Source organism: Lygodium microphyllum, chromosome 1 (assembly GCF_053477565.2).
Source record: "Lygodium microphyllum isolate KBCC chromosome 1, Lygodium_microphyllum_v1.1.10, whole genome shotgun sequence".
NCBI lineage: Eukaryota > Viridiplantae > Streptophyta > Polypodiopsida > Schizaeales > Lygodiaceae > Lygodium > Lygodium microphyllum.
In genome coordinates this window covers 137,383,975-137,398,997 of record NC_141135.1, presented here as the reverse complement: position 1 = coordinate 137,398,997, position 15,023 = coordinate 137,383,975, and the positions used below count along the sequence as shown (strand labels likewise).

The 15,023-nt window shown below is 37.5% G+C and overlaps 1 protein-coding gene across 1 annotated transcript; it reads right to left on the bottom strand.

Annotated features, from left to right (window-relative positions):
* Window positions 1-301: 301 nt before the first annotated feature.
* Window positions 302-5,179, bottom strand: LOC148041721 (GDSL esterase/lipase At1g09390-like). The gene is made up of 5 exons (XM_087681693.1): window positions 4,708-5,179; window positions 3,449-3,652; window positions 3,164-3,336; window positions 2,595-2,859; window positions 302-1,164 (listed from the first exon to the last, which is right to left on the bottom strand). Exons 1-5 carry the CDS (start codon window positions 5,102-5,104, stop codon window positions 902-904), a joined length of 1,302 nt encoding a protein of 433 aa, XP_087537819.1. The 5' UTR covers window positions 5,105-5,179; the 3' UTR covers window positions 302-901.
* Between the last annotated feature and the right edge of the window lie 9,844 nt (window positions 5,180-15,023).

Here is a 15,023-nt window from a genome sequence, read left to right as displayed (position 1 = left end):
TTACCTTCACCATTTTTGTCATGATGTGTAGTATACGTAAGATTCTTGGTTGCATTTGGCTAAGTTTGCCTACAATAACTCCACTCTTGCTAGTATTGGAGTTTCACCCTTTTGAGGCTATGTATGGTTATAAGGTGCCCTTACTCACAATCATTTTCAATGAGAAAGTCTATCCTCATGAGAAAGAAGAATCATAGGTGAAGTAAGGATTACGTTGCAGGGGCTACAAGTTACAGTAAGAAAATCCTTTAGAAGAGTAGAAAATTTGGGACTAGTCTATTATTCAAAGCCATAGAGATTACACTCCAATTGTTGTTATAAGTTTTCTATGGGAAAATCCTAAAACTATCAATAAGAAGATTCTCTAAAAGAGTATAAATTTTGGGCCTAGTCTCTTCAAAGCCAGAGATTACACTGCAATTATTGTTATAAGTTTTCTATGGGAAAATTCTACAATTATCAAGACAAACGTATCCAAATAGATGAGTCAATAATATGACAAGGCATCAATGTTGATTTCACGATGCTGAAGGAAGGCTCTTTTACTACTCACAATGTTACCACCTTCAACTCACGATGAAATATATAGTTGCTTAACAAGATGCTCTCAAGGATCTCAATGTGAAACAATAATACTCCCTGATGAAATATATAGTTTCTTTACGGGATGGCCTCAAGGATCTCAGTATGCATAAGTAGTTCATTTTTCTTTGTTCTTTTTTGGGGGGTGATGCCATTTCTGGCAATTTATTAGGAACCTACAGGCCTCTCTAGACGCGTAGAGCGTGGAATCCACCGGGTTGTATCTCTTACAACCCACACAGATGCCTTGACGGGAAACGTCATCTTCCGGACACTGCTAGGTATCTGAAAGGCTTGTTAATAGATAAGGGGTAGTAGATTAGGAGACGGCGCGGGAGGGGGGCTGCTTGTTGCAAGAGGAGAGGGCGGTGGGGGGGTAGATGAAGCGGCCTTGGAGGAAGCGCTGGAGGATGCCGTGGATGGTGTGGTCGGTGAAGTGGATGCCGTCCCAGCTCAGGAAAGACTCGGGGTGCTGGCAGACCCGGGAGTCCGGCCCGCACGACGCCAGCGCGTGGAAGCCGTTCACGGCCCCCGGCAGGTCGTCCGGCGCGCCGCAGCAGGCGTTCATTGTATCCTTCAGGCCTGCACCATTCGACCCCCCGGCCTTATTACATTATATATATATTTATATATATGTGTGTGTGTACACATATATGTGTGTGTTCAATATTGCCCATCGGCCATTATTATTTTTTATAGTGCAAATATATTTTAAAAATGCGATGCTTCCATCATCCCACTCTGTGGGTGATGCGCCATAGCTAACTCACCTATTCCCCTTAAAAAACTTGGCAACTAACCTGACCATGGAAGACAGAGACATGCAATTACCTTCGCAATCACCTTCCTACTTATCCCCTTTATAAAGTTACCTTCACAATCAGCTAGCTACCTACTCATCCCCCTTATAAAGTTCGCCTTCTCCTTGTTAAATATCACACTAACCTCTCGAGTATTTACTTTTTGTGAAAAAATGTTATCCTACCTTTTCTCACGTTTTAAGAACAGGTACGTCTTATCAAATCCTTTCATTGATCCACTTTCTCATGAAAAGAGACCAAGATTTAGTATCCATTGAATTGCTAGATTTGAAAAAAGACCCTCGAGGCTAGAACTTTTGCACATATGGCTTTTTAAGATTTAAAATTTAGCGTTGCTATAGGTGTAATATAACCAAACAATCTACAAAATCTAAGGAAAAGCCTACAATTTGTCTAAGGATGAAGACCTTGGTTTCAACTTCAAAAAAAATTTGAATGCTACATTTATCTAGATACCATAACTTTTTTAGTTTTCAACAATCGTTGACATTTCTCTATCCATCCTTTTGTCTAGGTACCATAACTTTTTTATTTTCCAAATCATTACCATTTCTCTATCCATTCTATATTTACCACAGTATTTCTAGTTGTTTGCTTTCCCTATGTACAATTATTCACGACATCATTTTTGTTACATGCCTCCCAAGGTCCATCATCTACTTCAGCCTTGTCACATGTCTCCCAAGGTCCATCAACTACTTCAACCTTAGTATAAGACCTTTCACCACCTCCTTAGAGGCTAATGCAAACTTCCTCCCACCTAAAGGTAACAGAAGTACTACACGCCAAACAAATGTTAAATAGAATCATTCAATTTCAAATCTTGCAATTAGCATTCTATTCTAGATCTTGCAACTATTTACTTTTCTAGCTTGCTTTTAGCTTTAGAAACTATTTGCTCTAGGAACTACTATGGCATATGCTAATTCTAGAATTTGCAAGGACTTGGATAGTTTGCATATGGCATTGGGGAATTACATTAGCTTTGAATGAAAGCATTGGGAATACATTATTCTCAATTTGTTAATGATCTTTAATCACAAATTCTAGGAAAAGTTTTGTAGGAAATGCATATCTTAGAAATTTGCCAAGCATTTGAGGACAAAGACAAATGCATATTTTTGATAGATAATTGACAAAGAACACTTTGTAATGTACATTATTTTTTTTGGGGTTTAAAATGAGTCTTACCATAATCGTCAGGGTTCGTGATAATATCCTCAAAGGCCGCATAGAGGTCAAAGAAAACAAAGCTTGTGTTGGGAAGTGTATCTTGCATAAATGATGCAAGAGAACCTAATGAATTTGTATAGTTACGACAAATCTCATTAACCCATGCAATACATCCTTGTGAATCCAGAGTACTTCCTGACAAAACGTATTTTGTTTGGGGGCTACATCCCATTGTACCGACCCCACTTATTATAAAATTGCGAGCCCCATGCTCATACAAGTGCTGCATCAAATAAAAGAAAACCTTAGAAATTCAACCACACAATTAATGCATGTCTATGGGATGCCTCAATAGTCACCTAAATGCCTATCTCTATGAACAAGCTATTATCACATGGCATCACCCAAAAGTCCTCTACATATAGTGGTCATATACATTATGCAAGTAGAAAATTTTGCATGTGCTAAGTTTCACCAGTGTTTGTAATTATTGAGTTATAATGTGCTAAAAACAAAAACAAGTTGATAATTGAGTGAAGCACACAAGCACAATATATTTCCATTTGCAGACAAAATGATATACAAACCTCAATAGCACCCTTGATATGATCCAATATTGTTGGCAATATACTCGTGATCTCCTCATAAGTCATTGAGACAATAAGGTAATTCACGATGTCATTACCCCCAAACTCAAGGAAATAAATTGCATCCTCAATTGAACTAGCATTTGGAAGCTTGGTCACCAGTCCATCTAACCCTACAACAAGTACATTAATGCGTGTCATGGCAAGGAAAAGCCTAGACTAAAAAACATATGCCTTACACACTAATAGCTTCATAGGAGAAAATTGTGCCACCTCACTTCCAACCTGCATTGATGAGTTTCAAAACAGAGTCATGCCATTGGAGTTGGACATCCAAGGAGCAAGGGACCATTGGAGTGGCACCAAGGGCTGTGGAGTAGGATACGTTGAGGGTGGTGGCACTTCCCATAGCATAGTTCACACCTTTTGAGAAGTCTGTGCCCACAAAGTGCAAGAAGGGGTTCAAGAAGGGCAAGCCCAAGGTAGATACTGCAAATTAACAAAAACAAGGTCATTTACAAAAGGACAACTTCTCAATAAAGGGAAAAGAGGAAGAGGTTAAAAGGCCTTAAGATTCATTAGATCTCTCTTTTCCAAGTCAAAGAGTTAAAATCAATGCTCACAAAAAAGTTTAAGGTTCAGCTCAAAGCAAATTGTTAAACTTAAAAGTTACCATGAAATAGGGTGCTTGCAAGATCCAAGGCACAACTTGCTAATTGTCAAGGTTGAAAATTTTTGTATCGACCTCTAAAAGAAATGTTTTTCATTGACCATGGCTGAAAGGACCATGTTTGGTTTAGTGAAAGAACCATGTTTGGTATAGAAATGCAGGGTTTTGCAATTTAAGTTTAGGTAAGACCGTTGTAAGTGGTGCATTTCTGAAGAAATTGTTGCAAGGAATAATAAATGGGAATTCATAAAATTCAGCAAGGAAAACATAATAAGGTACATCGGTTACTCATTAGTGTTCAGTGTAATTAAAACCTTTGAAATGTTCTCACTGGTTCGATTCAGTTGTTTAGTGTAGTTAAAGCCTTTGAAAACGAGAACGTTTTCAGGAAGCCGTTAGTTTTAGTGTCAGTTAAGATAGCAGGGCACATTGGTACATTGGTACTAATCAGTAAGTGTAGTGAGTAAGGAAAAGCCAGTAAGGTACATTGGTACTAATCAGTGTTTAGTGAGTTAAACCGCTTGGAATTTATATGTTTACGTTACTAATCAGCGAAAACCTTTGAAATTTAAGGATGTTTAATGATTTGAGGAGGCTGTCTCTACATAGAGAGGAGGAACTACTTATATTTGCTGAATTTTACTTCTGTTGAGCAATCTGCTGGAGCCAAGGAGAAAACCGCAGAAGTTGTTACTAAGAAGACGACAAGTAGAGTATTCTGAAGCTAGGTTGCCATGGTGGAGATGAAAGGCATGGAACGGGTTACTGACAAGCAAAGGGAGGAGCCGCATCTGTATAGGAAGAAGGCAAAGCGATGGCCATGACTGCGAATTAGGGTGAGAATCGACACACAGAGAGTGGGAGGTTTAATTACCGAGTTGGTCGATGAGGATGCGGCCGTCGGAGAAGCGATGGGCGGGGCGTTGGAAGTAGGAGGAGCCGTAGGGGAGGTAGCGGGGCTGCTTGAGGATGGGGTGGAAGATGCGCACCACGTTGCCTGTGTCGGTGAGGGAGTCCCCGAACGCGAAGACGGCAGGGGCGCCGCACAGTGCACTGATGCTAGCAGAGGAGGAGGAGGAGGAGGATATGGAATTCGCAGCTGAATATGGCGTCGATGATGCAGCCTTATAAGCGACAGAAGAAGAAGAAGACGAAGAAAAAGAAGAAGAAGGCGACCACCATCCTGACACTGATGATGCTAGTGCTAGCGGTGCCAAGAAGAAAACGAAGAGCGCAGCCGTGAGAGAGAAGAAGCCATATCTGCCCGCCATCCTCTCTCTCTCTCTCTCTGTCTCTCTCCCTCTTCAGGATGTCTCATCCGAAGCCATTCTTTAAACTTCTCGCGATGGAGCTAAGTAGTAAGGACTACAAAATCTACGTTTCCACGAGTTCCGTCAGCCGCAGCGTTGTCCTCGTGTTGCGGCTCGTGTTGGCGCTCGTCCTGCTTGCCCTGTTTGAATTCTCGGCTTATTATTAACATAATTATTTAACAAGGCCCCCGTGCATTATGCATATCATTAAAATTCACCATAAAATCGTGAAATCGTTATTGGCTCAATGGTGGTGGTCACTGGTCCCTCAAGAAAATCTTTTTTCCCATCCAATGAAAAAAAGGGAAGATGGCCAAGGCTTAAGATGTTTTGGCGTGGGGGGAAAGCCAATTTTATTACTAGAATACCAATGAAATAGCCGATTTTCTAGAAAAGTTGCGGGGAATAACTGCACTAAAGGATGGTTTTTTGTGAACACTAGTGGAGTCTCCACATGTTGTGTAGTCCAAAGGTGCAAATCCTATCAACTGGGAAAAAGTTTCGATGTGAACGTAGGCACCATCAATATGCCAGCCACAATTTTCCTGCGCTGGACAACTTATTGAATGCCTTTATGTGCAATACAGCTCAACACATGGTCATGTATAATGAAGGTATTTGGATACACATCAAAACATACTCCTATGTAATGAAGGTATCCAAACGGATGTGAAACCTATACAAGAGTTGTGTAGCACCATGTGCATGCAAGGGTTGTGGGGTTCCACTCAAAAACCTTTGCCATGGTGTCACACCTAGGATAAGGAGATGGAAAGGTGTTCTAGGGTGTGTCAAAGTGTGCTAGAGAGATACGTTTGATTGATGGGCCACAGCCTGCAACCCTAACAACTTTTCACATTTCTACCCCTTTCCACTAATAGGCATTCTTAACCCCACTAATCTTTTATGGGAACTCACTCTCGAATGGGTGATTAAGGCGGCAACCATAGGTTCTAGTAACCTTGGTATCCTTAGCTGCATCTAGTGTGGTTATGGCATAGTAGGGGGAGTGGTACTTGACAACTCCCACCATGGTGCAACTCGGCTCTAATGCTGGTTACACACCAAATGACAAGGGCACCCAAGCCCTACCCAAAATATATTCATGCAATTTTTGAAACTAGTAGTGGACATGGGCATAAAGCCTTTGCATACCAACTAGAAACATTTTGCAAAAAAGTGAAACATAGTATGTTCATTGTTTTTCTAATTGGTTACAAATGAAAAAGAGCACCCTTGCTCGTAACTTTGTAAAGTGAGTAGGGAAGAATCCTCGTCCAATAGTGGATAGAGGAGTTTACGTGTTTAGTAGGTAAACAACAGGTCATGTCCTTTCTAGTGTGTAAAGGAATGTGGACACCCAATCCCTAAATAAGTACTTTGATTGGTTGAAACTTCAAAAGTGGACGTTTGTCATTTGGTGTGTAATGAGCCTAAGAGCCATATCTATTTATCTAAGGATAGCTTCACACTCAACAGAAGGAGAAAAGGAAACATGCATCATCCAATCTGTGTATACTTTTCATTTGAAACAAAACAATGGTTTTCATCAATACCCACTAACAATTTCTATTGGCCTCTCAATCTAGGAAGAACAAACTTGGCCCATGGAAGATGTTCTACTTTACACTTAGAAAAACTTGATTGAACAAAAGTGTGCTTAAACTTTTGAGATTGATTACTTTTAACGAATCAAGAATATAATTCCATGTATTTCCACTGCTACAATGCACATCCATGGTAGACCTCCTCTAGGTTGCTAAAACTTCCACCATCTTTGTGTCAACCTAGCCTAAATCCTAGAAATCATGTTGATCACAACGTGAACCATGTATTCAATTGGCATTACAACAATCATAGAACTTGATGATGTCAATGCAATATGTTTAAAAAGAAAAACAATTCACAAATAAGAGGATGCTAGGCATTTTGCCATATGTGATGAGTAAATATGTGTCTCTCTCTTTTCAAGTGATTTATCTCTCCTCTTCTTTTATGTGCACACCTACACAAGTGGGGCCCACAATGCAAGTCAACTTATGTATGGCCATGTGTCCTTAACTTGTGAAAATAGACACATGTCAATGCATGTATTCGTGCACACACACACACACACACACACTCTCTCTCTCTCTCTCTCTCTCTCTCTCTCTCTCTCTCTCTCTCTCTCTCTCTCTCTCTCTCTCTCTCTCTCTCTCTCTCTCTCTCTCTCTCTCTCTCTCCACCCCCACATTTACACAATAAGTTTTTACACATTTCACCACCATTGTCCAAACTCACTGCAAAAGGAGCTATGGCAAAGCGTGCCAAGAAGTCATCATGTGACTTTGTCCACAAATCAAGCAACCATGACATATAGAATGATTACATACACAAGGGCTTGTATGAGGGAGCTTGGATAAGTGTGCCATTAAGGAGCCATGTGACTCTCATGGGTAGAAAAGCCATGGCATAGACTACTTACATAAACAAAGACAGTATACTCACAAGGGAGCTTGGATAAGTGTGCCACTAAGGAGCTATGCATGATGTCACGAAATAAACCATGACATAGAATGGTTACATAAACAAGTTGTTAGAATAGTCATACTGCATGCTAAGATAAATGATGGAGGTATAGGGGAGCGACTTGACTATAGACCATTGACTATAGACAAACTATAGACAAAAGTGAATTAGCAAAATAAGGACAAAACAATGATAGAGCTTTAACATGGCTAGAATATTCAAACACATTAGGCTAGAACATTTCCCACAAGTGATATATAAACACAATAGGCTATATTTCCCACATCTTTTGCAAATGCAAGTGATATATAAACACATTGGCCCAATCTAAGTATAATTTGAGTTCTAAGCAACAAATAATACATAGAATAGAGTTCTAGATTAATCTAACCAAAATTTTAAAACTTTTCTAACTAAAATTAAAGTTGTAATACAAAGGTAAAATAGTGTTAAATATGTGAAGCTGTGTTAAACTTTTATTTATTACACTATAGTTAAGGATTTGAAACTTGATCAAGGCTATAATTGGGAGAAAAGTTTGTTTTTTGCATGGAAAAGTCAAGAATAGTAGTAGTAAAAGCAACTCAAAAGGATTTTTTAGATATCCTAACTCATCTACTCAAGTTGTTTACAAAATGCCATGCAATCGCACCCCTCACAAGGGAAATTTAAAAGATTTCATTGGCTAGAAGAAAATTCATCTAACCATAGTAGCCTACTTAGGGCTACCTCAGATGGTTAGGGAGATGAGAAGAGAGTTTGCAATGAAGACACATTGTCCATGCCCATTCATGATACTTTGGACTGCTAGTAACTCCTCAAGCGTATATGTGGTAAGTTGGAGGACCCCTAGGTGTTGTGAAGTATCCATAGGTACACATGTCTTTTTCCTTTTTTTCTTTCCTTTTTTTTGGCATAAGTAAATAAGCAAAGTGTCATGTAGGCTAGCTTTTATCCTTACATGGACTGAATTGGAAAGTAAGGAAATATGAGCTTAAAGATAATAAACTCAACTCTCGAGATTAGCTAGTGAACCCAAGTACATACATGAATATTGAGGCCAAAAATTCGAAGTATAAGCCTTAATATTGATGTTAAGTAGATTTCTATTAAAGTAGAAGTCAATGCATGACTTACATAAAGAAGTTAGGGCATCGATATTATTCGTTCTTGCATTTCTTAAGCATTGTTGAGGCTACACGTTCTTCTCGTGCATTTTCTTGATGAAGCCTTAACAATAGCATCCCATCAATTCTAGTTCAAAATATTGAAATAATTAAGAACAGTTTGAATTTCTTACCACTCTACCTTCTATCATAAATATTATATTCTCCTGCATAACAAGTTTAGCAATGCTTCCAAAATTACAAAGGTTTAAATATTGTAGTGTGTGTGGACTCTTCTTTTCCTTTTTTGAAAAGTATTTATATACAAACACAATCTATTGTTTATTTATATACATGTAACAAGTGTTGGACTATGGTATATTATCACTCCCCTTTGAACCAAGCCACTCATAAAAGCTTGGATTGTATTGGAACAAAGCAAGTGCATCAAGAAGTTGGGGTATCATAACTAGGAATGATATATATATAATTACATTTAATCTCACATCTTCTTGGCCTATTCCACTTGTGATACATTACTCTTTCGCTATGAGTAGTTTATTAATTAGAGGGTGTTGTATGAGTTGTTTGGGTAATAGGAAGTCTTGTGTAGCTACAAGAACTTATAAGGATGTGGGACCTACATTTGATCATTCATGGAATTCTAGATAGCTCTTCTTTGCTCTATGGCAATAATCAATCAACCCCCAATGTTAGCAATTGAAGCCCAAAAGGTATACCATCTCTTTTCAAATGTGCTTCTTCCTTCTTCTTTACGTTCTAGTTCTTTCACCTCCTCCATGCTTTTTCGATAATGCTCAATATAGAAAAAGGGAATCATGAAAACCTTCTTGGAGACAACTTTGGGAGTGCACTCCATGAGTTCGCCTACAATCATCAGTTAATGCATGCAAATGTATTTTTGTTCTTTCCATGGCATTGGCTACTCTAGGAGCTTTTTATGCTCTTCATCCCCACTATAGAATATAGATATTGGCTTGAGCATATATGTGAGCTAGCAATGTCATGATATTGTCAAGTTCATTGAGGCAGATGGAGAGACTATAAAGAGAAGAGGAGATGGCATCGCAAAGAATGACATGGCATTGGTCTCAATCTAACTAAGACAATGCAAAAGAGAAAATTACTCTCAAAGTGGTGTCCTAAAATTGAAAGAAATCAAATTATGAAATATTTTATATATTTACTCTTTTTTATCCATTATATACTACTAATAAAGACATTTATAGAAATTTATTTTATAATCTTAAAATATATTGATACATTGAAGATTCTCTATGGTTTAGAGGATTATTGCTTTTAGCCTTGTGAAATGTTGGCAAAAATCTCAAAGTTTACAAAAAAAAGGCTATTTGACAATAAAATGTAATTTCTTGTGCATCTAGATAATAAAATAAGTCTAAATTTCTCTACTTTTTAAGAGCTCTAACATTAGTTACATTTGAAAAAAATCAATATTTTGTATTATTTTCAAAATGGATGACTAAAAAACATATGCTTTTTTGAAAAAGTAATAAATATTAGCAAATTTTCAAGAGAATATTTAGCAAGATTCCAAATGTTTCTCCTAAGGTACAATATTACCCAAAAGGTTTGCAATTATGTTAATTATCCCCCTTAACACTAGGCTCATTTCACATCGTCGTTAGGCACAACATGAAAGTAACAAAGATACTCCTTTCAAAACATTTACTTTATCAATTAATAAGTTTGCACTAGATCCCTGCTCATACATCTAGATATATAAAACTCGCTCTCTTTCTTAGAGCAACAAATTAATTCATAAGTTTTTGGGCTCCTCATGCTCATCACATAATACTCATATGAATTTCTTCTCCACCTTAGGACCAACTAGGTAAATACCCTTTTCATACCAAAGTCCCCATGGTTATATGTTGCCATAGGAGGAAACCTTCCAAATGTGAACTTCCTGCATAGATGTTGGTCACATCCTCATAGGATAAACAAAACAACCAAACCCTAGTAGTTGCCCTTCTTGGGGGATGTGCAAACTATTCAATCTAGCCCAATATTTAAGCATAAGCAAAAGTCTTTAATAAATTTCTTAGATGTACATTGCACATAACATCCAACTCAATGACAAGCAATAATCAATCAATCCTTCTCAAATAATATTTAATTTTTTAAACAAGAAGGGAGATTTATAAATTTAATATGACCATACTTCCTAATTTAGTTGATTGTATTAATCAAGTAAAAATTCTATTATTCGGTCTTTTCATAAAATTTTCACACACCGCTTACTAGAGTTGCATACCTTTGCCAATGTGCATGTCTTTTTAGTGCAACTAATCTTAGCTTCTCATGAATTCTGCCTAGCATATGATTTGGATAATATTTCTAACTCTTTAGACCTCATGATTTTTATTCATTGGATAGGTGTAATCATTTTTTTATTTTTTTGGAATAATTTCTAAGTATTAATTTAATATAGTCTATTATCTTTTAAGATTTATTTCTTAACTTAAAGGAAATAAATTATAAATTTCTTTTTATAATTTTATGTATTCCAGATTAGGCACTCTATGAGATTTTAAAGAATGACAACATTTCAAGATATGCATTAAAGAATTTAACTAATTATCTATAGATTATTTTTAATGCTTGACTCATGCTTCTTACAAGATTGCTAACATATTGACTTTTCTCATTTTAAAGAAAGCTATCAATGATACATCCCATTTATAGGTAATTCTTACAATTTTTTACTAAGGTACTTCGCCTATGTTTTTATGAAAAACAAATAAAAGAACTATTAACTTGTTAATAGTGAGTCAATTAAGTTTATATTTATGGCTATTTTATGAACTTGGAATTTTATCTACTCAATATGTGGTTAATCTATTATTCCATGATTTTTTCTAAAGATAATAGAGGTTCATTCATGCACAAATATAAAGTGAACACTGAAGACAAACCCACCACATTGAAAGACCCTATCTCATTAGATACACTGACCTTCTTACAAGGGGACATGATGGATGGAGAAAAAGGAAGTGGGTAGGATAAGGTAAAGGGATGATGGATGAAAAGGGAAAATGGGTAGAATTTACAGCTTAAGGGAAAAGTACTTCAAGAATCTCAGTCTTTGCCTTCTCATTCCCTCTCAATGCTCTAGTATTTTATTGCTCCTTTTTTCTACCATCACTTTTCTATCACCTACCTCCCTTGCCAATTACTCTCTAGTGGTCTTCCTTTTATATGTGGAGGGCAAGGGGGATGGGATTCTGCTTATGTCATGGGATCTTTGATGTGTTAGTGTGTGGCAAGAGGAGGAGAAAAGATCCAAGTGTCTTAAAATAAAAAATCCATGTGCCAAAATGTCTTAATGGCAATTATCCATGTGTCGATTTAGGGAGAGGAGTACAAAATATCCTCATAAATAGGGACCAAGTACTATCATAAAATCCCTACTAATTTAGAGGAGGTACTTTCTAATCAATGACAATTATTAATGAATTTATTGGGGTAGGGGTAGGGAGACGATCACCCTCTCACCCTCTCACCCTCTCTCTCTCTCTCTCTCTCTCTCTCTCTCTCTCTCTCTTTTCACACACACACACACACACACACACACACACACACACACACTCTCTCTCTCTCTCTCTCTCTCTCTCTCTCTCTCTCTCTAACCATGATTAAAAAAATTTAAGTGGGGAGAGGGGACGAGGGAGGGGGTTGCTTGACTAATAGGGGGAGGAGTATGAAGTCAACAGGGGGTGGTCAAAATTGATGGGAGGAAGAAGTAGGAGGTGATGATGATGATGATGATGATGATGATGGCGATGGGGAGATGTGGTAGCATGTGTTGATTGAGGGGGGATGAGGTGGTGATTGGTTGGTAGCCTCTTTCAAACCACCTCCCTCTTTTAACTCTTCGTTACCTTCTTTTCCTTAAAATGAGGTATAAACATTTTATGATTTTTCCCTCATTCTTGCATGGCTATTTTGGTTCTAGCATGATCCTCACAAGTCAATTCTCGTGTGATTTTATTGCAAGTATTCCACTATTCATGATTATGCACATGGGAAAAATGAACTCCATATGCAAGACTGATGCAATTGTTGATGGAGTGCAGGGAAAAATGAACTCCATATGCAAAGTTGATGTAATCGTTGATGATGGAGTGCAAGGAATGCATATGTTGATGAGTGTAGCTGGGAAGAGAAAAAGAATATTTGTTGAATATACAAAGGGAGGCTTCAGAAGTCTTACATGAAACACATTATGATCTTTTAGAAGTCTTACATTAAATACATTATGAACTTTGAGATGAAGTGGAAGTTCTAATCTATAGGCATTTCTACCAAGACATTTGAGAATCTTGTAGGGCCCACAATATCTTGAGCTAAGTTTTTTGAATTTCCTGAGAGATAGGAAACTATTCTTTGGTCAAATGCTTAGGGATACCATGTCTCCATTCTTGAAAGTCTAGGGAGTCATCTTGGCGTCAGCATAGCCCTTCTACCAATCCTATGCTGCTTTGATGTCTTGGCGGATTACTTTGGTCTACTTCTCCATCTCATCCAGCATTTTCTTGGATGCTTTGACCCTTAAGATTGGATCAAAGAAATTAAGAGAGGGCAAGTAATTTTTCCCATACAATGCCTAAAAAGAGGTTATATCAATGCTTTGTTGGTATGAAGTGTTGTAGAAAAATTCTATTAGGGATAAATATTCAATCCACCTCTTAGGTCCCCTACTACAATAGTCTCTCAGAATGTCAACCCTTTTAGTCTATCCATCAGTTTGAGGATGATAAGTAGTCAAACGCTTTGATAGTAGTCCTCACAAAAATGATATGAGCGACCTTTCTTAGCATATCCATGACTACCAGGATTGAGTCGTTACCTCCTCCCACCATTGGAAGTTTGACCATAGAATCCATATTGATGAACTCCCACTTCATTTGAGAAATGTTGAGAGGATGCAACTCTCTAGCGAGTTTGATCATTTCAGCCTTTACTTTTTGACAACTCAGGCATTGCGCTATATACCTTAATACATCAGCTTTCAATCCTAAAACCAATGATAACTTTTTCTTACTACATTTATAGTCTTTGTGTAGTCTAGATGTCCAACTATCGAACTGTCATGGGCTTCTCATAGAATCTTCTTCTTAAGGTCACAACTATTGTGCACACACAACTTGTGTTGATAGTACAAAAGCTCACCCTCAATGTGGCAAGACTTGAATTTGACCTTTGTATTTTGGTTGTTTTCCTAGATTGGATGGACCTTTTTAGGTCAAAGTAATCAAGGTCCTTAGAAACTTTAGTAGCTATGGCCTTTAAAATGGAATTGCTAAGCATGGACATTAGACTTGCAAGACATTCTATGTTGGCTAGTTCTTCCATTAATAGGGAATTTAGAAAGGATTTCCTACTTAAGGTGTTAGCTACCACATTGTCCTTGCCAAGTCGAAACTTTATTTCAAAGTTGAACTCTTGGATGACTTCAGTCAATCTCCTCTATCTCATGTTGTGGGTGAAAACTCACTTGAGACTTTTGTGGTATGTCATAAAAGTGAATCTTCTCTCAAACAACTAGTCACACCACAATTTCAAGGCATAAGTGACTACTAGATGCTCAAGGTCATGTTTAGCATAAAGAATATTCCACTAGATGTTCTCTTGAGTAAAACACCTCTTAATGCCATGGTGTTAGCATTAGTAATGACCTCAAACTTCTTTGTGAAATTTGGGAACTTTAGGATAGGGGTGGTAGTAAGATGTTGCTTCAACTTGTTAAAGCTCTCATGATGTCACAATATCCATATGAATTTACTTGTTTTTTAAGCAACTCAATGAGGAGTGCTCCTATAAAAGTAATCTTTTATGAAAATCATGTACCACCCTATGAGACCTAGAAATCCTCGGATTTTTCTAACACTCTGGGGTGGTGTCCAATCTTGAGCATCCTTGACCTCAGCGAGCTCCATTGATATGCCTTCCTTCAAGATGATGAATCCTATGCATTCAATCATGTTCTTAAAGAATGAACACTTTTTATTATTGGAAAAAATATTGTCCTTGTAAATAATTTCCAAAACAATCCACAAATGGCCTATATATTTTTTATATGTCTTAGAGTAAGTGAGAATGTCATTAAAAAATGTAAGGATAAATTCATCTAGCGTATTGAAGGGAGTGAGACCTAAAGTGGAAGCACGGAGCGAAAGCAAGAGCTATGGTGAAAGGAGAGAGAGAGAGAGAGAGAGAGA